This window comes from Corvus cornix, chromosome 1A, assembly GCF_000738735.6.
Source record: "Corvus cornix cornix isolate S_Up_H32 chromosome 1A, ASM73873v5, whole genome shotgun sequence".
Taxonomy (NCBI): Eukaryota; Metazoa; Chordata; class Aves; order Passeriformes; family Corvidae; genus Corvus; species Corvus cornix.
Window position 1 is genome coordinate 26,565,792 of NC_047057.1, and position 21,265 is coordinate 26,587,056.

The following is a 21,265-nucleotide window of genomic DNA, read 5'->3' on the forward strand; positions in this document are numbered from 1 at the left end:
ATATATTCTACCTCTACCTGGTTTCCAATAAGAGTTGAGCAATTTTAGTTGGAAACGTAAAGAAAAAAATCAGCTTTTAATAGATGTTCAGCGGGGAAAATTCTGGTCTGAATAGCAGACACTGTAAAAGCTGATGCTTACCACTAAGGTGTCACTGTGCATGCTGTCTGTAATGATCCCAAGGAAAAAGTAATTTAGGTATCAAAACAGGGAAGAAATATTTCAGATGACCTGTTTTTTGTAGAGGCTAATCAAACAAATTAAAACAATTTACAAGCTAATTATAGTCCCTTCACAGCAGCAAATGGTACTGTGTTAGTTCTTCAGGCAACTCTCATCAGTTTGGAGCAGGATATTTAAAAGAGTGACAATTCTGAGTTGATATCTGTGGTTAATCACTTGTCTGCTGCTTGCTGGGCTTGAAGAGTACAGCTATCAACCACACGTACTTTTGGACATAGTTTGGGACACAGTTTAAACAAATATTTGATTCATTGCAGTCTGTTTTATAAATTCAGGGGTGAAATACCTTCACTGACAAGTGCTAGATTGCATCAATTTGAGTTTAGCATTTCAGGAAACTAGCACAGGATATTTAAAACCCATTTAGCTGAGTGCTTCTTATCAATTTAAATACTTCTTCTTGTTTGTTTGTTTCTGTTCTTTTCTATATTTCATTTGCAAAAAATAATATTATTTGCATTGTAAGCTCTCTGGGCAGAGACAGATCTGCCACTGTTGAGAGTTTTGCATAGTAACCCTTTTGGAGCTTGCTCATTATCATTATCCTTCTATTCATGCAATTTGATACATTCAGAAAAGCTATCACAAATACATCAGGTCTATTTTACTCCCTTGTCTTAAAATGTAACATTATAAATCACATGTAATACTAATTTTCACTTGACCTTTATTTGTTAAATAGATTACTTTCTAAAATGGTTTGGAGTGAGTGCTATTTCTAAATGAAATATTTTAAGTCATCGTTCTTCTGAATTGCATTTGAATTTCCTGGCCAAATGGATAAAGATAGATGATGTGGAAGATGATATTTTAATGTGGCCTTGTCTATTGACCTATTTGACCTATCTGATGTCTCTGAAATAGGTATAGGTCCAGTTTAGAAAGATATTATGCAACAATCTTTTCAAGAGCATGGGTTAGAGACAGTATGGTGCCTTTAAAACCTGCTGCAAATATGTCAGGGAGTGAGATCATAATTTTGACATGGCTGTATGGCTATGCAATGAAATCTAAGACTTTCTTTTTAAAAAAATTAAAAATTTTAACCTGTTTCTTGTAGTATAAACTAATATTGCTAATTGAGGAGGAGAAATAGATGAATGTAAATGCAGTGTTTGTGATTGCTTAATTTTCTATTGGGACGCGTGTTGTCTTGTAACTAGAAAATTAAAATGATACAAAGTTTTAGAATTCATCAGAATCAAATAGAACAAGTATCAGAAATTTTAGTAAACAGGGATGTTGAGCTTTCGATGGGATACCCTTCCTTCTCGAACTGGGGTAAGAGAGCAGAGGAGGCTGCTGTTCTGCTACGTTTTTTATTTCATAGTCTCGTAGCTTTCTTGAAGGCAGAGTTCAAGGGTAAGGCCAAGCAGCAACAGCAAACAGCAGGCAGAAAACAGGTGCTTCTTCTAATTCTAATTTCTTCTATTTTCTAATTCTTTTCTTACAGAAGTGTGGATTATATTTGTTAATTTACCAGTAAGATTAACACACAATTCTAGTTTTCCTTTTCTTAACCTATCCTGGTTTAATTCTAACAGTTGTAAGTCTTACACAAGTATTACATAGGTATTACACAGATCTGCATATACAGTTTCTATCAGTTCTTATTGTGAACACTCTATCTAAAAAATGTGAGCAGTATAGTTCTAATCTATATTTTGTCTAAAGTAAAAGAATTCTGTAAAAAGGTAACACTGCTGCAGCAAGAACTGTGTTTTAAGGTCTCTTTGCTGCAGCTTTTCAATGTTCAAGGCACTTAATTATATTTCTACAAAAAGTTAAAAATCTATATTTCTATATATAGTCACACTTTGGTGTGACTTCATGTATCTCAGCTTATCCAAAGGTTTTAATTCAATCCCTGTGCTTTGGCTTTTCTCTGGGCCTGAGTCTAACACAGAGAAACCCATTTTTTCATCTGATGTCAGAGATACTGATACCTATTAGTATTTGTATGATCTCTAAATGTGACTTTGGTATTATGTAGTCCTGCTTTCTAATCTGCACCTGCTTGTGTTCATCCACCTGGCTAGGTGCAAGGTGCTGAGATCTATGGCTGTGCCAAATATAGCTGATGTTTAACACATGTTTGTGCCCTTATATGGGTCTCTGCTTAGTCATATTTTTCTACCATATGTCTTAGTCTTCAATGAAAAAGTACTTTGCCAGTTTGCTGGGTTTTTTCTTAACAGATAGTAGACTAAAACTTTGGTAACTGTTATGTGAAGAATGAACCTTCTTTTACAGAGCTTTTTGGTTCCTGCTTATCTTCCAACTTCTCTATATTAAATTTTCTATTTCTGCTAGTTTTATCATCTGTAACCACAATTTTATAACCTCTGAATTTATATAATTAGAAGTGAGTCAAGACTTTTGAGAGAAAGAAATTTCAGTTTCATAATCATTACGGAGTGCATTTTGGATGGGAGAGAGAGAGCTAAGAAGGCTAATTTAAGGGGGTTCAGGATACAAGAGAAGCTGTAGCTTCTAAAGGACTGGAAATAGCCCTATTTTTCTCTGGCTTCCTCTCTTTCCTGCTGCTCAAATTCGTTTGTCTTGTTCAGTCTTCATTCCTGGTTGGCATCAGAAGAAGCATGACCAGCAGGTTGAGGGAGGTGATTTTGTCCCTCTATTCTGCTTTGGTGAGACCTCACCTGAAGTGCTGGAAGTGCTGCATCCAGCTCTGGTGCACCCAGTGTAAGATGGACATGTAATTGTTGGAGTGAGTCCTGAGGAGGGCCACAAAGATGATCAGATGGCTTGAGCACCTCTCCTATGAAGACAGTCTGAAAGAGCTGGGATCACTCAGCTTGAAGGAGGCTCCAGGGAGACCTTATTGCAGCCTTTCAATCCCCCTAAAGGGGATTTTAAAAAATGAGAACAAACTTTTTAGCAGGGCGTGTTACAATAGGGCAAGGTGTAACAGTTTTTTAACTCGAGGAGGGTTGATTTAGATTAGATATAAGAAGGAAGTTTTTTACAATGAGTCTGATGAAACACTTGCACAGGTTGCCCAGAGAGGTGATAAATGCCTCATCCTGGAAACATTCAAGGTCAGTTTGGGTGGGGCTTTGAGCAACTGATCTGGCTGAAGATGTCCCTACTCATTGCAGGGGGATTGGACTAGAAGACCTTTAGGTCCCTTCCAACTCAAACTATTCTATGATTCTATGATCCTTTTGGTATTGAGAATCTGTGACACACCCTATGTTGTTTTCAACAGTATTCATTAAGTAATAGCATTTTTATGTTCTTTCCGAAGATGTAGGTTGTTTTGCTAGTCTGCTGTAGTGGGTGATAAGAAGGAGAAGGAAATGGAGAGGCCAAGTCATGCTCTTTCTGTGTAGAATCACTTGGTCATAAAAGCTACAGAGCTAATACAGTAGCCAGATTATCTTGTCCACTTTGTCAAGTGGGTGTTTTCAAAAGAAGAAAAACTGTCAATTATGGTAATGCAAGCTTAAAGGTGACTGACTAAAGATGTACATAGAACTTCACTACTTCTAGTGATCAAGTGCTCCTTTCTGCCTCTAATTACAAATATTTTTTACCATAAATCTGATTATATTTGGCATGCTTTTGAGCAGATTCGTTTGAGAGATTAATGTGAACAGATGGTAAGGTGAGCATCACAGCAAGCACCTAAAATATGGACCATGGCTTCAAGGTCTCTTTTGTTCCAGGAAAGGACAATACAGGTGCTGTATAATTGTGATACAAAACACAATAGTATGCAGATTTCTTTAGAAAAGGAAAAATCCTGGTTTGTGCAGCTGTTTGAAGTTGAATGGCTGTGGTGGAAATTAATTTACATAATGATTTCATAGGTTAAAATATTAGCAGTCCTATAAATGACTGAAATACCTGTTCATTAATGCAGACCATTTATGCGGTTGTTAAAAGTGGCTAATACAATCTTTAGACAGAAATACAGACTGAAGAAATTGTGTGTGAAAATAAAGCACTTTTTGATATAACTGTGGTGTTTCTGTTATTTTAAGGAAAACATTGAATCTCCTCCATCATTTTGTGTAATTGATCATTGCAAAACAAAAACTCTTCCTACTACCATCTGAATGCACTTGAAGTCGTGATTTTTCCTTTTCATTATTGATTATTGAGTGGATAATAGAATTAATGAATGAATGGGTAAATATCATATGCTTTTGGACAAGCAAACATGGCTGTTGTAAAAGGAAATTTTTAGTTTTGGATATCTGGTGCTGCTTTGAGAGAATTGGTTGCTATGTGAATCCTGTTAATAAATACATGTGGCCCAAATTTATAAAGGATGCTAACTCTGGTACTTAACTGGAGGTTATAAAGCAAAATATTTATTGTGTTTAAGTTTGCAAGGATAAATACTTGATTAAAATGTGCGATGCTTTGATCAGTGAAGAATGGTTTCCTGTGAAGTTTGCAATATCTTTATTGAACATAGGCTTTTCAATATATTCATAAATAATATGGAAAAAACCCAGTAAGCACTGATATGTGTCAATTTGATGTTGACTTACTAACTTACTCTGGGTAGGTAAGGTAGCACCAACAATGAAAATTTGCCAGGGGACTTTACTGAATTGAGTGTTTGGTAAATAGAATGAAAATCATAGTTGAATTTAAGGTGCTGTACATGGCAGAAAAAAGGAATCCTGTCTCTGTATCTAAAATTATGGGTTTCAGTTGACAGCTATCACATGGTAATGAAAGCATGAGATTATGACATACAAATCTTTGAAAACAAGATGTTAAATAGCAGACAAAAAGCAAAGCAAGTGGTATGAATTCACAAGAAAATAACAAAGTAGAAGTCAGAGGATGTAAGATTGTATATATCCATATATATATGTATATATCCATATCCTACATCTTGATGAATGTCTGTGGCTTTAGGTACTATATTCAAAATGATATGGTAAAACATTAAAGTGCTCACATTGGGTTAGACCAGTGGCCAAAAGCATATCAGCATGAATGATATTTCCATTCTTCGTACAGTTTTGCGTAAGCATATAGGAAAACTGGATCTCCAGATACCTTTTTTGTGCTAGTCAAGCAGTGTGAAGGGAGTGAGATCTGCCAGGAATACTTCGGGCTTAGGCTGTTAGCAAATTGTACGAATCAGGCAGTCTAAAGGAAGTGAAAATTTATTGTAAATGCCTGTCACAGGATTTTGGTAGAAATCTGTTGAAAATTAAGGGAAAATTTTGGGAGTAAGACAGTTTTTTTTGACCACAAAAGCTGCAAGGACTGTGTGTTTTACAAAGATTGTTACCTCTCTTGTGCCTGATAAAGTTGTATGAAAGATCCAAGTGTACATAGAATCATAGAATGGTTTGGATTTTAAGGCACCTTAAAGAACTTCTAGTTCCAATCCCCCTGCCATGGGCAGGGACACCTTTCACTAGACCAGGCTGCTCAAAACCCCATCCAGCCTGGCCTTGAAACTTACAGGCATTCACAACTTTCCTGGGCAACTTGTTCCAGTGTCTCACTATCCTCACCATCAAAGACTTCTTCCTCATATCTGCTCTGATCTTTCTGTTTAAAGCCATTAACCCTTGTCCAGTCCTCGTAAAAATTTACATGCCCTCATAAAAATTTCTCTCTAGCTTGTCTGTAGGCCCCCTCCAGGTACTGGAAGGCATGAGATCTCCCCAAAGTCTTCTCTTCTCCAGGCTGAACAACCCCTCAGCCTGTCTTCATAGGAGAGGTGCTCCAGCCATCTGGTTGTCTTTGTAGCCCTTCTCTGGAATTGCTCCAACAATGACACTGGTATTCTGTGAGACTGGACAGTACTGGCAACACTACTGTAAGTGCAGTAGTATGATTTACATATCATAGCAAAGAATTTCTTGGCCACCTTTTATACTAAACTTAGCTTCTGTCACATATCAAAGTTTTTCCAAACTTCACAGTCTTGGGCTGTAAATCATATTGATTCAAAACAAAATTTACTAACAGATGAATAGTTTATTCATTAGAATTGCATCTTTTAAGGAAATGATACTATGTGTGACTGTTTCTGGAAGAGGTTCTGAAAAACGAAATGCTTGGAAAATGAAACATTTAGATTTTTGTATCCAAACAATTTAGCTAAATTTACTTTAAGTGTAAAAACAAGTCCAAATTAAACCCATCAGCCAATTTTCACTTTCCTGCACTCTACAAATTACTAAGCTCTGCTATATGCCAGACGTAAACATTCATGCTAATTCTTTCATTACTCTATTTGCTATCCAAAGAAAAGAAATAATGGGTAGAAATCCTATTTCTACTTGTCAATAGTCTGAGCTCAACATTGCTGTAGATTTTTATCTGTTGATCTTGATGTGAGGCAATAAAAAGATTCATTCTAAACTTTTCCATCTTGCCAGACAATTTCAAATGACACCAGAATCTCTTGGTCTCTGATGGCTGTGTTCCTGGAATATTCAAAAATACATAGTTAACAACAGATGCCAAAAATATTTTGCTGTGTCATATTTGGTTCTGAAGGAGAGGGTATGTGTTCTGTCAGTGTGAGTAACAACTAATTAGACACTCTTAGAAGTGAGCAGAATACAATTATAGTTAAAGACTGACAAGGACTTCTAGTACTACATATGTTGGTTTTTGAGAAAATGAAATTTAAGTTTCTCATTAGGCACATTGCACTGTAGCCTGGAAATATTCATAATGGTTTTTCCATCCTGTTGAATTTTCCACAGCATATGAAGTAACTAAATTATGAAGAGATGTAAAGAAATTGTCTAGAAAACTAGAGAATAGAACATCATGTATTAACTCACAAAGTCTAAATTAAGTATTGAAGATGAACTTAAAATGCATGACCAAATCATAACCAGTAATCATAACAAGTTACGAGTTATTTTTGAGATCAAGTGGCATCAGTTAATGTAACACTGCATAGTCTTCAGGTTTTCAGATTTTTCAGTATTAAATTAGAAGAGAGATTGTTCTCCAGCAAAAGTATTTTACATTTTTTGCTCACTGTACAGTTGCATTACTTAGATGAATGTGAGCTTTACTGCCTTTTGAATGTACTGCCTTCTCAGTAGTGCTGGGACCATAAGTTTACTTTTTAAAAGGTATTTAACAGGACTGTATAGCCACATGCAAGTGTCTGTTCCTTGGAAAATAAAGAGACAGCGTGATGGTCCTTGAATACTTTTGTATATACTGTGAGCTTTTGAAAGATTTGGAAGCAAAATCGCCTTCATTAATTTTTCAAGAAGGAATTGCAGAATGGGAAGTACTGCATATACTCTTTTTTCATGACTGCCAGTGGATAAGTGGGCAGTTACAGCTGCCAATGCCAGCTTTATTTTGATACCTATAATTTAGCAAGGGTTTGGTTAATGGATGTAGTAGAGCTCACATCCTCTTTTTCTGTCTCATCATTTCCATAGTTATCTGTCTGCAAACATGGTTGATTTTGGATGTGCCTCTTTCACCTTGTTTTCCATCTAAATGCATATATAGCCAATGTCATTAAAGTAAAATACGTTTAAAATTTGTGACTGTTTTCCAAACAGCTTTTTCAGGCAGGGAAGCACTGTGATCTTGCACAAGTGGTACTGAGATATGAGGGGGGGTGGGGGGTGGGGGGGGTGGAAATCCTAGGTTACAAAAGAGACAAGTTTGAGACAGCTCTCAAAGTCCACCTGGAATCCCAGCATACCCAGCACCCTTGCTTATGGGCTTTAATTATCTTATTTCAAAATTGTGTATGACAGATGAGCTATCATTGTATAAATAACCAAGGTCTATCTAACCTCAGGTTGGAATAAACCTGGAAAGTTGTATATATAAATCAAAATATTAGAGATTGGTAATGATGGTAAAGCTGCTGAAACTATAGTGGTGTGAATAGGTAACACAGTCATTCTATCAGGCTTACTTTTGTGTGCAAGGATTATGTACTTTCTGGATCTGTACTGTGGAGTGTCTCTACAGGGAAGCTGATATTTCTTTCCAGGAAATCTGAGGGTTGTCTGTAGTAAACTTCGTGAAAGGAACTTACTCAGGAAGAAAAGAATATAGTCCCTTCCTTCCACTTGTCACTTTATAGTCAAGAAAGGTAGCACCAGAATTAATGTAGATAAATTAAGCTTGGAATATAATGCGATAAGTGTGGAAAAAAGCTATCAGATCATTTACTCCATACAACTTGGCTGAAATCAATGCAGTTTGCTTATTATATCTGTGCAGATCATCATTAATTGTAAATACTAAGTGCCTGATCTTCCAAAAGGGATTTATCAAAGCATGTAAATGAAAAATATCAAGGTTACTGTCTTTGTTCATGAGCTTCCTTAAAATGTTTTCATATACGGTCAGCAATATTTTTTGACCTTGGATAGTGGATAGTGAATTTTGTTGCTAACAATTCATTTGGAGAGATAGCTTTGATTCTTGTGAGAATTATTGGGAGGCTAAAACCTAAGCATATTTTCCCTAGTGTGACCAGATTGAAATAAACTGGAAGAATGCCAGGTTTATTTCTGATGTACCTCAAATTTAGAATATCAACACGCATGAAGAACAATTTTGTCCCTTGGTTTTTGTGTATGAAACTAAATGTCAAGCAAAGCTACAAATGATACAGTGAAGTGGTTTACATATTGATGGAGTCTTTAATGTGTCTCTGAAGAATTAATACTTTAAACAATAAGTGGCTGTAGTGTTTCTATTGGGAATCAAGCAAGAAAAACCTTTCTGTTCTGTTCCTAGGGCTTGAGTTAAATGTGTGTTTGTTTTAAAACTGTTTTTTGACTCCAGTGTTTTTGAAGAGTTGTTAAGAAAATGAGAGCTGTGGTGTACTTGAACAACCTCATCTTGGATTCCTGAGATTTAGCTATATCAGTTATTTATTTCTACTTGTTAATTGCAACATAACAGCAGTTTTAATTTAGAATGCTTGTTAGTGACAGTCTGTCAGTCCTTTGAAGGATAGTAGATAATCTGTGTCCTGCAAAGGGATTAGCAAATGCCACTCTGGGAATTAAATAATTATTTTAGTGTAAATGAGTCCAAAATAAACCTGTCCAAAACCCAAAATAGGTTAGAAATATGGAAATAAATCCAAAGCTATTGCTTTTGGCTATTAGCTCTGCTCATCAACCCAATGTTTTAAACTCAGAGGCTCATATGTAAAGGTTTTTAACATTTTGTGGAAGAAACATTATGTGAAGGACTTTCCAAATAAACGGCACCTACATAGGAGAGAATGACCTCATCTAAAACCAAACTGTTGACATTTAACATCAAGAAGATTGCAAGAAAGTTTTTAAGTTGAAGAGCTGTAAGAAAGCTGTGAAGTATAGAAGAGAATGTGGTTTAGGATGACATTCTTACAGTTGAAGATACTGAAATTATCCTAAGTGCAGTATAGCTCAGAGAATGAAATCAATTTAAAAGGAAATAAAATATAATGGGTTGCCCTTTAAAAAGGGGCACTTTAAAAAAAAACCCCAAACGAGGGCATGAAATCAATAGTATACCAACTTCCATACAAATTTAGGAAGCTGAAAAAATGAGAGAAAATGGCTAGCTCTAGATCTGCCCAAATTTTAGTGGAAGTTCAGCTATATGATGCTGTAATAGCAGAATCAAAAACATACAGACAAGAGAAAACAAACCATGTCACTGTTGGAATAATGCTGTCTTTTACAGAGTTTACAAGCAAATTACTAGTGACTGGCTCAGGGAGTAGAACAGTGGAACTTTGTCAGGAAACAAGGTTCTATTATACAGGATTTAAAAGCAAAAGGCCCACTGGGCATGTGAAATAGAGATTGTATCTGGAAGGACTATAAGCCTGGGTTTCATCTGGCCAAATGAAGGTGTCTAAATTTAAGTTTGTTTTTCAGACTTCTCTCCCTTGCAGTCAGTGGAGATAAATGGGCATTCCCAGGTGAGTAAACCATCTCATTTTGAAACAGACATCTAAAATAAGTTACATAAATTGGGTACTAAAAGTGACCAGTTTCTCTCTATTCACCACAGAACATAAGGGAACTAGCTGAGATACAGACACCTCCAAAGCAGACGACATGAATCCTTCCTGAAATGGCAGTGAAAGTAGGCCATGCAGATCTCAAAGTTTTTTATGTGCCAGGACAGAAACTAAGGAAAACAAATCATTCAAATTGACAGGAAACATAAATGAGTTTATTTTGCTTTTCATGTCTTGTTTTGTTTTGTGTTGTTAGTTTTGTCTGGTTTTTTTTATTTTGTTTGTTTGTTCATTTTCTTTTAAGTTTAGAAAAATCTCTATGAGCAATTGAAGAATTTTTAAGAAATTGAAAACTGGGGAGTAGTTTATATTATGCTGTTCAGTCTTTTTTGGATTTGATACATATTACAGCTGAAGCAATCCATTTATTCATGTTATTTTAAAAACTTGAAGATTTTTAATATGTAAGAAAAATTGAGGGAAAGTGTAGTTTCCATAACAGGAAGACGATCTTAAAAAACAAGTATTCATGCATTTTTTTCTTACTGTACTAATGGAAATATATAATGCAGACTGGCATAAAAAGATGTAAAGAGGTTTTAATTTAGAATGAATTTAATCCCTGGGCTGAAAAAGAGATACAAAACTTGAAAGAATTTGCCTCATAGAATAACTTGAGAATTGCTTCAGTAAAATCACTGAAAGAACAAGCTTTTGTTGGAGAAAAGATTGTGATTGTATTAAAATTGAATATTTCTCCACCCTTTGAAATCTGTGCTGCTTGAACTATTGTTGAGTAAGGCACTGGCATATTTAAATTGGTATTATTACCTGTAGTGAGACACTGTGAAAGAGGAATGTGTAATTAACACATAACTTAAATCAGTCTATTTTGCAAAATGGCAAGTCTTTTTATTTATTTATTTATTTATTTTTACATAATAAGAATTTACTGTTTATTACAGTGAGCAAATTCCTTTCACTTTTTTTTATTCAGTGAAAAACTGCATATCTCGGTGGGTGTTTGATTTGTTAGGTCATGCTTGTTGTAATCATGAGAAGAGTTTTTCCACCTTTATGAAGTCTCTGGAGAGTTTTCTGATAACTTCATAGGCAGAGAACTGCTTTCGTACTCTGATCAGCCTGGGCTCTCCTTACTCATTGACGCTTTCTTTATGTGTGGGGCTACAGTTTTGGCCATAATGAGGCCATTTTCTTATGCAACTGCTTTTGTCAGTTCTTGTACATAAGATGAGCAGTCTAGAGAAGAACTCTTTAGGTAAGTGGTAGTAGGAAAGACAGATGTATTGACTAATTTTGAAGTTTCATATATAATTGAAGCATATTTATTTTACAAAACTGTTAAAAAAAAATGCCACTTAGATTATTTTTGCTTTTCATTGAATGGAAGATGTATCTTCTTATTTGAAGAATCCACAACAAATTTAGAAAACACCAGATGAGATAAGAAGTCCTCATTGATGGAGAACTAGCCAATTTCTAGATAAGCATAGTGAGTGATTTGCGTGGTTGCAACAAAGTGTCAATATGTGAGACTCATCCGTTATCTAGTCTGTAAGTTACTGTGTATTCTGACAGTCCTCCCTGAAGACAGATTTGTTTTACTTTGCATACAATAAGTTGTTTCCATAACTGTTACTTCAGAGAATTTTGTCATCTGTGAAATAGCTTTCTCATGTAGGTTTTGCTGTATATTTCCTGATTAAAACTGCATAGAAAAGACAACTAATAAGACTATTTAAAACTGAATATATATATGAAGAAGAAAATGAAAATCTTTTAAGTTGCGGTTTCCAAAAAGAGTATTTTCTATCCTGTAGTTTTATGTTGTAGTTTAAATGTTGTAAACCAAAAAGACACTAATATTAATCTGTCAGAAAGTTCAGTGAAACATTGATTTGACAATATCCTATTCAATGCTGTCCTGCAGTACATTTCAACTGTATATGCATTTGGTCTGCAGTAATGAATGCAAATATGAGCTAGAGAAAATATTTAGACTAACCTTTAAATCTCCCCTTCTCCCTGCTTTGTTAGATATTATTTCAGATTAAAATATTTGTTGTTGGTGTGAAATAGCAGTCCTACAAGAAAGGATGACTTTATGCTTAAAGGTAGCTAGAGAGAGGCAGGACATAAAAACCTGGGAAGCAACTGTATTTAGTCATATCTGTGTAAATTATTCCAGATCTGTTAATTACTGCTAATTGTGGGATTTTTGTTAGTGCTATGTTTTTTTAAGTTAGGGTTACTGAAAGATGTTACGTACTGCAAATTTCTGTGACATCATTTATATTCTTCTGTTGTATTATGTCAGCTGTATGAGTGCTACCAAAGCTAAAATAAATCCTGAGATTAGCAGTCCAGAGATTGACTCGAATCTGCACAGATTATGGCTAGAAATGAACTTTCTTGGGAAATAGCTCAGAACTGACATTTGAGGCAGCAAGACAAAAACAAGTGCTAAGGACAATGAATTAGGTGTGTCATAAATGCAGCCTAAGAGCAAAGAATCTGGGTGAAAAGTAAGTGACAAGTGGAGTAAAAGGCTTTTCTGGGTTAGATGAACATGGATCAGAAATGGAATAGTATGACTGTAGCTTCATGCTATTTCCTTGGGTCTTGTCAGTGGTCAGGGAAAGTGACCAGTGACAGAAAAAGAGTGTAAAGATTGGTACCTGCCTCCTGCCCACTTAACCTTCGAGGAAGTTGTAACTGCAGTGAGGTCTCCCCTCAGTCTCCTCTTCTCCAGCCTGAACAGACCAAGTGCCCTCAGCCACTCACACGGCTTCCCCTCAAGGCCCTTCACCTTCCTTGTGGCCCTCCTTTGGACACTCCCTAATAGCTTTATATCTTTCTTGTATTAAGGCACCCAAAACTGCCCCCAGCACTCGAGGTGAGGCTGCCCTCTGTCCTGCACAGAGCAGGGAGGGACAATCCCCTCCCTTGCTCGGCTGGCAATGCTGTGCCTGATGCACCCCAGGACAAGCCTGGCCCTCCTGGATGCCAGGGCACTGCTGACTTATGTTTGACTTGCCACTGGCCAGGACCCCCTGGTCCCTTTCCACAGCTCTGCTCTTCAGCTTCTGGTTCCCCAGTCTGTCCGTGCATCCAGGGTTGCCCCATCCCAGGTGCAGAATCCGGCCCTTTCCCTTGTTGAACTTCATATGGTTGATGGTTGCCCTGTTTAATCTGTTGAGGTCTCTGCAGGGCCTCCCTGCCTTTGAGAAAGACAACAGCTCCTCCCACTTTTGTATCATCTGCAAACTTGCCCTGTGTCCCTTCCAATCCTGTGTCCAAGTCTTTTATGAAGATGATGAAGAGCATAGGGCCAAGGATGGAGTCCTGTGGAACCCCACTAGTGAGAGTTCGTGAGCCTTATGTCACCCAATTCAGTGTAACCCCTTGTGCCTTACCCATGAGCCAGTTGCTCACCCATCACGTAACACAGTTATTCATCCAAGTGCTGGACATTTTCTCCAGAAGGGTGCAAGTTCTTCCAAATATAAAAATCAATATATGTAGTAGGAAGTTTCAAACCAATATACAGTAAGTTTCTACACATTTTAAAATAGTACTTTTAGAAAAAAGTATCCTGATACCGCTAAATCGAAACCCTAAACAGGGTTCCATTTCTTCAGTATTTGTGTAAATTATATGCTATAGTGTAGTGTATGACAACTTTAAGTTTCATTCTTTGACTGAAATCCTCCAGTGAGTCTCACATTATTAATTAGACATGTATATCTAAACCAAAGGCAATTGTACACATTTTTGGCAATATATTCCTCGATTTAAACTGTCCTGACACATCTATTGACATTTTCCCTACAGCTAATATATATTGCTTATCAGTCTATGGTGTGTCTAGGAAATCCCATTTCACACATCACTTCTTACAATAATGATAGTCAAAAAATTTTGCATAATTGGCGAAACAAGAAACTATTAAGTTAAACCATCTTTTGTAGTGTTACTAAAATTGGTGGTCAGGTTCTTTGCTCCTTTACCTTTTCTGAGATTAGCTGCTCCATTTTACATACTCTTGCACTGTGTTAAATTTAGTGGTGTTAGTAGTACTGATTTTATTTGCATAGTATATAAAGCAGATATTTTTCAAAGCATCAAAATAAGATATTATGTAGCTACTTGCAAACATAGATATATGTTTCTCATATGCAACTTATGTCAATTCTAAGAGTCCCATCTCTCTACTTTGGCTTCACTTAACTGCATTCTTTCCATACAATTTCCCACTTTCATTGTTCTTTCATTAGCACAGAAAATTCCCTCCCTTTTGCAAAGTTCAGTTATCTTTCTATGTCTTTTAAAGTTTTGAAGTTCTCAGTTAAAAATACAATGCACCTCTTCTAATTCTGTAATAAAATTTTTTTATATGCTTGATAGAGGCTCTTCTTTTTATCTTCAGCTTTTGGACAAGCAGTCTGGTTACTCCCTTTTTATGTTTTGTTTATGGTGGGTTTGTTTTGTAAATAATTCTGCACTATTCTTCAGTAGGTGCTAATTTATCCTATTTCAAGTACAGATTCTCTAAATTGTTTAGTTCTCTAGTTTTGGCCTTTTGCCTTTCTTCTATTTGAATGTTTGCAATAGCTGTTGTCTCTTCTGCTTGGAAATATCTATTGAATTGTATTCTCAGTAGTTTCTTTTTTAATTAAGAAGTATTTTTTCAGTACCTGAAAAGCAAATGCCACTTTTCAAAAGCACTGTCACTTTGCCTTTTTTGGTAGTATTTAAGAACTGGAATTTACGCCTTTGCTTTTAATTGGTGCACAATGGCTATTTTCTCTACTCATTTTCTGTGGACCTGTGTGGTTTTTCTGGAACCACTGGTTACTGTGTCTGAACAACTTCAGGTTTTTGCTACTCTAATTTCAAGTCTGAAGCAATGCCTCTCTTGTAATCTTGTCTAGTCTATCCCTGAATATTTTTGTTTACTCTTTGATGTGTGCTCATATTTGTTGACTGGTTTCATGCTCATATGAGTTTTGCATGGAGAAATGAAAAGTGTTGCTGTAGATATGGACAAGACAAGGAGCAGAAATTGACCCAAAATTATAATTAGTGACCAAAATTCCTTTCCAGTTTTTAATTTTCAGTGAATGTATTTGAAGTTAATTTTGAATAAAATCAAGCCAAGTGATAAAATATTGATTGATATGTCAATATGCCAATGTTACATGATTTTAGTGTTTTCACAGTAAATCCAATTTAAAATGTGAGCACTTTCAAATAGACTGCTTTAAAATAGCACACATAATAAAAGTTAAATATGAATAATTAGAAAAGCACATTTCCAGGGAGGTGCCTTGATGCCAAGGGCTGCCCCAGCTGGCCCCTGGATGCCCTGCTCCCTGGCTAGAGATAATGGGAAAAGCCTTGACTACCAGGCTGTGCCCTGTGGAAGCCCCCAGTGCTTCTGGTGTCCTTGCCCACAGGAATCTGCTAGCACACACTGTACTCTGGTACTTTAAAAAATTTAATCTTAGTGTGTGTTTTACTTTTATATAAAACAAGAATCATTCTAGTTCTTTGAGTTCAACAAAATTTGCAATTAAACCATGTAAAGTAAATGGGGAAACAGTAATATGAGACAAAGTATGGATTTTAAGCCAATGAGTATATATTAATAAATCTGAAATAAAAAGTGCTCACTTTACAGATGAAGAAATTTAGATGTGATTCAAAGGCCTTCTCTTTCAGAGAGTTCTCTGCTTTCAAAAATTGCTTTATCAATCATTTCTGTAAGTTAGCCTGTAAATCGGTGTGTAAATGAAGTGTTGTATCTGTTTCTCTCTTTTGTTTTCTTTTATACCCTGAACGAATCCTCTACAAGGCAGATTCATTTGTTGTTTAGTTGAAATGGAATGACTACAATTCCACAAACAAATTGTGCCTCAGTTAGGTGCACTTTGTCATAAATAATCTCTGAGGAGATTGGATTTCTCTCCTTGCTGATGTACTTCAGCTGTATGTTAAACTCATAGCTTCTTAAAGGGACTGAGTTATTGCTCAGTTGAACACTCACCGAGGAGCCCACACTTGTCCTTTTTCTCCTGTGTTGTAGCTGTCTCTATTTCCCTAAAGCATATTCAGGAAAGTTTATGGTAAAAGAAACAACTAGTCCATTTTTTTTGTTCTTTGTCCCATTTTTTTCTTATTCAACTCCATTCTACACAGCTCTTTCAGTGTATATTTCTTCGTGATCTGGAAGGGAAAGCCATTTCATAGATTGGTTAAGGGCATTTTCCATGCTCCGGTCACCTAATACTCATATTTCACAATCAGCAGTAGGCTCTTTAAAATTTAATGGGATATCTGTACCAGCTGCAGGAAATGTCCTTTACATTTTCACTTGTAAATTTTACAGTTACTGATTTTGCTTCGTTATAGAAATTTGCTCTACGTTTTAGTGTAGGGTTTTACTGTGTTTTTTAAAAACAAACTGAAACTCCATAGTTCTATGGTGGAGATTGCTGAGGTGCTGACAGTATGATAATGTAATTTCTGCCTTTTCCCAAGCTACCTTCTGCATGTTGTGTAATGAGTTGAGCAACATCTGCAAAAGTATGCTTGTTCTTTTCTAGAACTGTCTAGTTCTGATCTGTGTCATTTCTGCACACAGCCAATCATACTGAGCTGTCTGAACAAGACTTTGTTTAGATGGGATTATATAACTATCTCAGTGTTAAAAATTGAAAATTATTCCCACTGTGTAGCAAACTCTAAATCTTTTCATGTAAGTAGGGAATTATGCATGTTTGATACATGGTATGTTCATATTTTGAGTTTCTTTGTATTTGATCTATTTTTCATCTGGAAAAAACTCCAAACAATATATAGAAGGATAGCAAACAATAGTATACAGTCTAATTCTTATATAAAATCCTAGAGTAATGGAATAGCAGAACCCTTATTGATGAATGAGCTAATGTTTGATGCATATAATGTGTATGGGGCTCATTTAGAAAACAAACAAGACACAGTTCTTGTCTCAAATCTGATCAGGTGGACAGATGCAAGTGTGGGATTTTAAATGACAGTATCAAGTATCTCCACTGCAGAACAGCATTTAAGAAAAAAATAATTGAGAAAGCCATTAATATAAATCTATTTGTTAAGATGAGGATGAGTATCAGATGTAGCAGGCAGATTAGTATCTAGTCAGATGAAATAATCCTTTAAACACATTACCCAGTGATGATAGGCATTACTTATCAGCGGCACCTAGTTTATAATACAGTATTTCTGTAGTTCAGAAGCAATGAAATTCTGTCATGCATCATATATGAACATGTAGAACATGGGCACAAGAGCGGACAAATACTATAATCACTACAAACAGTATGAATGTACTGTAAATGAGCTAAAAAGAGCAGTATGTATAGTATTTTCTTTTTCTTTCTTCTGCCATATTGCACTTCATATAGCTCAGGTTGCATTCCTGATACAAACCACCTCATCAGCCATGTCAGATTGCACATGGGTGTGAGTAAGTAGAGCTGAATGTAAGTGCATATACTTGTCAGAAGCACTCACCTGGCTGGTTTTATGTAGGCTGAAGGTAGGTGTTAACAAAAGAGGCCTCTGATGGAGGAGCTTAACAAAAGGGATTTGAAGAATATGTGGACAACCTATGGTGGATTGGATGGTGAGGAATTGGGCTCAGGAAAGCAGACTAAACAGAGTGTTTTCAAAAATTTTATGACATTGTTCTTAATCTAAATTTTGAAATGGCAGCAGAGAAAGTCTCACCAAACAGAGTCAAAGCCATGTGGTTTGACAACAATGTCGTTGCACAAAAATTGTCACTGAGACAGAAAGGATTGGTGAGAGAAGAGCTCAGGGCCAGAACAAGGCCCTATTAATAGAAGTGATGAGTTGGTGAATATCAGAGCTAGCTGAAATGTGCATGGAAATAAAATGATAGGTACTAGAGAGATATTTTTGGATAACTAATGAGGGGCGAGAGAAGAAAAAATATGGTCTGTAGTCTTGAAAGATTAAGATAATAATAGTTGTAATAGTGATGGGAAAAAGGGCCGAAAATTTGAAAGTGAAGATGGGAGACTCATGTTTAAAGTGACAGTGGCATGCCTAAGGAGAGATGTTAACCAGGTATAGGAGATAAGCTGGTGCAACAGGTAGGTTTCTGAGTCATCAGTAGATAACTTTATAAGCTCTGTGTGGAGGAAAGTGTTCACAGTCAATGCAAAGTAAGAAAAAAAAGGTTTAGGGACCAGGCTCTAATTTATCATCATCCTATCAGAAGAAAAAATATTTTTTGTAAGAGAGCACCAACAACTTTTCTGTATTTATAGCTTCCTTACTAAAGCTTGTGTCTTCTGGTTTGAAGCATGAGGAGAAACAATGGGGATTTCTTTTATGTAAGCCCATATACACTTCTATTTCTTCAGTGGTAGTATAAGAAATGTTGTAACTTAAGTTTCTTTCTTCCTAATTGAAGGAAGAATGCCTTTTAAATTTGTTCTTATTACATGTTTGAATTGATCCAGAGCTCTAGAAAATATAATATGATTGAATTATTCCTCCCTGAAAAGTGGACTTAGAGTAATAATGAGTTCCAGTCAGGGTGCTTTAGAGAAATTAGCAAGCAACCATAGCTTGGCTCACAGTGGGATGTAAAATTTAAATAGAAAATATAAAATCCATTGTAGAGGATTTCAGAGGAATTCTGTCATGGATTTTTCATAGACTCATAGAATGCTCCTTGTTATTAATTATGCAAATATGTTACATAGAGAAAAATCTATTATTGTGGAAAAAAAAAGCAGGATGGTTTTAAAAAAACCCTACTGTGAACTTTTTAAAAGAAATTGCTCTGTTATTCATGTGGTACAAAAAGAGGTTTTTCCTATTTAAATTACACATTGCAGACATTATTTTAATTTTATTAGTGTTACTAGCTTGCAAAATAGTTATATGTGGTTATGACTAATCATTATGTATATTAACAAACCAGGAATTTGTTCTGAATATCATATACTCCTATTTTATCCATGCAGCCTGTGATTTGCATGGTGATCATTGAAGATAACAACAATCATTTACTTTCTACTGAATATTATAGATACTAAATATCCAGGATATTTAGTTATCAGACTTCTTTTGTGCATAATTTTAAAATGTATTTTAATATACAGTAAAGGTCTTTGTCTCTTCTGTGGTAAGATGAGACGGGCAGAATGCTCTGGTGGAGTAGGGCTTGAGATGAGCAAGTTCTGAATGTTGGTTTTCCTTTCTTCCTTAATGTCATTATGAAACTCCACAGACAACTCATATTTTACTTCAGTTTCTTAACCTGTGCAATGTGGATAGTGACAGCTGAGTAAGAGCAACTTAATTTTAAGAGGCCTTTGAATCTATTGATGTGAAAAGTTTACTATCTTTTCTCAGATAGGTTTATATTATTATATTTTTTTCAAATTTCCTGATGTTAAAAAAAGGACAGGGGTGTACTCATTTCTCTTACTGTGATATGGGACTTTGGTGTGATTATTGCTCTTTTATCATACATATCTCTTTTTGAAAGCACTTGGAAACAGGGGAAAAAAAATTACCTGGGATCACTTCTGTCAATTTCTCCTATTTAAGGAGTGAGAAGATCGCGAAATTTGGTTACAAAGTTTTTGGTGGTGGATTCTTTGGAATTGTATTTTCCTTGTACTGTGGAATGTAACTTACATGTTGTCTGGCCACCTTAACTTTCTGCTCTACAGTTGTTTAGCAATTATATATAAAATAAGTTTAAACATATTCTCAAAATTCTCGGTTCTTATTCCACCATTTTAATTTTTCTGTTTTTTTTCCTAGGCTCCTATAGGGTGTTAATATAAACTTGATAGATGAAAAATTCACGTTGTGTATAGTTGTTTTAATGCAGATTCAGTCTTCTACTAATTTTGTAAGAATATGAACATTAGGGTCCCATGATTATTTAAGCAATAATGTTATTTTAATGGTAGGATTTTTCTTCTCGATGCAGCTAAGTTAAGAAATATGGAAATAGTAGCAATAATTCTTTGAATATCTCACACAGAACTTGTGTTAGTGAATAGCCATATGGTGACACTAATAGCATTCTCATATTTATTTATTGTCACAAATACATTCTTGAACTGTAAAGTATTGTTACATATAATTCCATTATATTTTAGGCATGTTTATGTTCTTTACACAGGGATCTGTATTCTTTGCTTTAGTACAAATTTAAACTCAGATTTTTGCAATTGCTTGATAACCACAGTGGGGCCACAATTATGGGAACTATATCATCCATCTAATTTCCTAAGCCCATTTACAAAACCAGTCAGTCCTGGACAGTTTCAACTGAGAAATCACCATTATTAATGCTTCTCACTGCCCTAGTAACCTCTCAATACACTGACTGGTGCTCATCAGCTAAACTCAACATCCATGATGAAAGTGTTTCAGCTTTTTAACCTTTTGGAGGCTTCCAAAGTGTGTAACACAGACCTGTCACAATGGCATATTGAACTTTGGGTATGTCTTAGGCTCTCACTTGGCCATTTAAAGCTTTTCATGCCTATATCCGAATTAGGTACCTAACATGGTTACATTATGCAGATATGCTGAATGTTTTAAAGAGCCTTTTCCTTAATTCCCTTAGTTATTGTGAAAATTTATTCAGGGTCATAATTATTAGACTTCTATAATCTCTGTAGAAATTGATCTATGAGACCTCTTAATATCATGTTGACTATTTCTTATCTCAGTTGATTGCCATGATACCTTATATTTCCTGGATAATATGAGTAATCTCCTGGGTCCTATATTTACAATATTTAAATATTGCACCAGTAATACAATAATATATGTTAGGAACCTCTCTATGTGGCTTTCTGTCTGAGATTCCACATATGGTTCCTCCTTGTGTGTAATGTCAATTAGTGCTGATTTCTGTCCTCCATGGGGGACCAGTTTGGCTTTTTTGTTTTTTTTTTTTATCTAGAGCTCTTACAGTTGACCACA

At 35.6% G+C, this 21,265-nt stretch overlaps 1 protein-coding gene across 6 annotated transcripts in view; it reads left to right on the top strand.

Moving 5' to 3' along the window:
* IMMP2L (inner mitochondrial membrane peptidase subunit 2) overlaps positions 1 to 21,265 on the top strand; it is a 428,434-nt gene that overhangs the window by 109,968 nt on the left and 297,201 nt on the right. The window contains exons 4-5 of one of the 6 annotated variants that reach the window (XM_039571271.1): positions 10,125 to 10,168; positions 10,261 to 10,396. The exons of the other annotated variants lie outside the window; for them this stretch is intronic. Coding sequence (XP_039427205.1) covers positions 10,125 to 10,168; positions 10,261 to 10,280 — 64 coding nt within the window. The 3' untranslated portion in view covers positions 10,281 to 10,396. Of the gene's footprint in view, positions 1 to 10,124; positions 10,169 to 10,260; positions 10,397 to 21,265 lie in introns of those variants that run through there. 6 annotated transcript variants of the gene reach the window in all.